A 1,601-nucleotide genomic window follows, 5' to 3' on the forward strand; every position below is an offset into this window, starting at 1 on the left:
TAGCGGCCGGAGGCGGGGTGCGCGTCCGGCGTCACCTGCGCAGTGCACACTCTTCTGTACCGTTCAAATTACATTTCACACATCTGAATAAAACCTTTCAGTCACATGTGAAAATGTGGATGGATTTTTATAAGAAATTAAATTAAAAAAAGAGTATAAACTACTGAACGGAACTCGATGACATTTAACATAGTTGTGACTATCTCACAAAGACCACATAGGCTGCTTTTAATTCCGAAAATGGTTTTACGGGTTCCCGTGAAAACATATTAAAAAAAAAACTGTAGATTTTGCTTGACAATACTATGTCGTGTTTGATGTAGCGTAATTAATCGTAAAGATTTGTTTTATTCAGTACGCGGACGGCGGTGAATCTGTAAAGCAAACTGCAAGGCAAACAGTGCCCATTCACAAAAAAAAAGCGGACGGAATTGCGGCTGAAAGCTAAACGCCATATAAAGTTGCAAGTCGTTAATTTACCCCTAAATCCACAATAGATTTAGTGGTATATTGATACTAAGTGTACACTTAGGGCAGTTTTAACGTTACCTCAGCTCCGCGCAGCTCCACGGAGTACGAGGGCGTGTCGCCGCGCGCGGCCGCGTCGCTGGACGCGTGTATGCGCAGCACGCCGTCGCGACACGACACCCAGCCGCGCTTGTAAGCCTTTAGTGTGAACCGTTTCGGCCTACAATACATGAAAAAAATAAATAAAATAAAAAGGATTTATTGGTGTAACAATCTATAACAATACAATAAAGAGTAAACACACTACTTGGTGGCGTAAGATGTCAGCAATCACAGAATATTTTTAAATAATTCTTTCTTTAATAAAAAGCCCTACACTTACGACACGCAATATTAAAGTTATGGGTAAATAAATTGAAAAAAAAAACCTTCATGTGGGAAAGGTATAAGTGTGTACACAGGTAGAGTTTTGATTTCATCTATTTCTTTCTAAACCTATTATCCTATCACCTACCAAATTATCAAGAATGGTGACGACTGTGATAACCGGTTACCCTAATAATTAAGGTATACGTTACTTGAGTGCGAAGGAGCCAGCTGAAAATCAGCGCGGTTTATTCCGTCCTGCATACGCTGAGCTGGCTACCTTTTGCCACGATTGTGTTTTCTTTACAATAAGTCCTTGTATGTAAATTCTATTTTGTGGCAATAAATACATATTCATTCATTCAAATAATACATATTCATTAAAGAAGTCAGAATAATCTAGTAAAAATCCTGACGCACGGACCCTACGGGAATAGAATCAGTACGATGAGATAATGATGATGAAAGAAGGATATACTTGCAGAAGACTAACTTATAACTAACAAAAAGAACAGGATGAAGCGGATCCAAGTGTACCAAAGAAATTCTTGACGAATCACAAATAAGAAACGAAATAACATAATATTGAGCCCGCTAAAATTATGAATCAACCAGAGCTTCTATATAGAAAAAGCTATATACCAAGATTTATTGTTACCTGAGGTATTTCAGGTTGTCTGCGAGCTCGGGCACGTGGGTGATGTCCTGTCGCGCGGGAGGTCCGCCCTCCAGCTGCTGCTGCAGCTGACTGAGGGCCGCGTCGATGT

General features: G+C 40.1%; 1 protein-coding gene across 1 annotated transcript in view; it reads right to left on the reverse strand.

Annotated features, from left to right (window-relative positions):
• Positions 1-528: 528 nt before the first annotated feature.
• LOC106110430 (unc-112-related protein-like) overlaps positions 529-1,601 on the reverse strand; it is a 42,035-nt gene continuing 40,962 nt past the window's right edge. The window contains exons 4-5 of the mRNA XM_013292254.1: positions 1,047-1,065; positions 529-688 (exon numbers count right to left, since the gene is read on the reverse strand). Of these exons, the coding sequence (XP_013147708.1) occupies positions 529-688; positions 1,047-1,065 (179 nt within the window). The remainder of the gene's footprint in view (positions 689-1,046; positions 1,066-1,601) is intronic.

Source organism: Papilio polytes, unplaced genomic scaffold, assembly GCF_000836215.1.
Source record: "Papilio polytes unplaced genomic scaffold, Ppol_1.0 DF820622.1, whole genome shotgun sequence".
NCBI lineage: Eukaryota > Metazoa > Arthropoda > Insecta > Lepidoptera > Papilionidae > Papilio > Papilio polytes.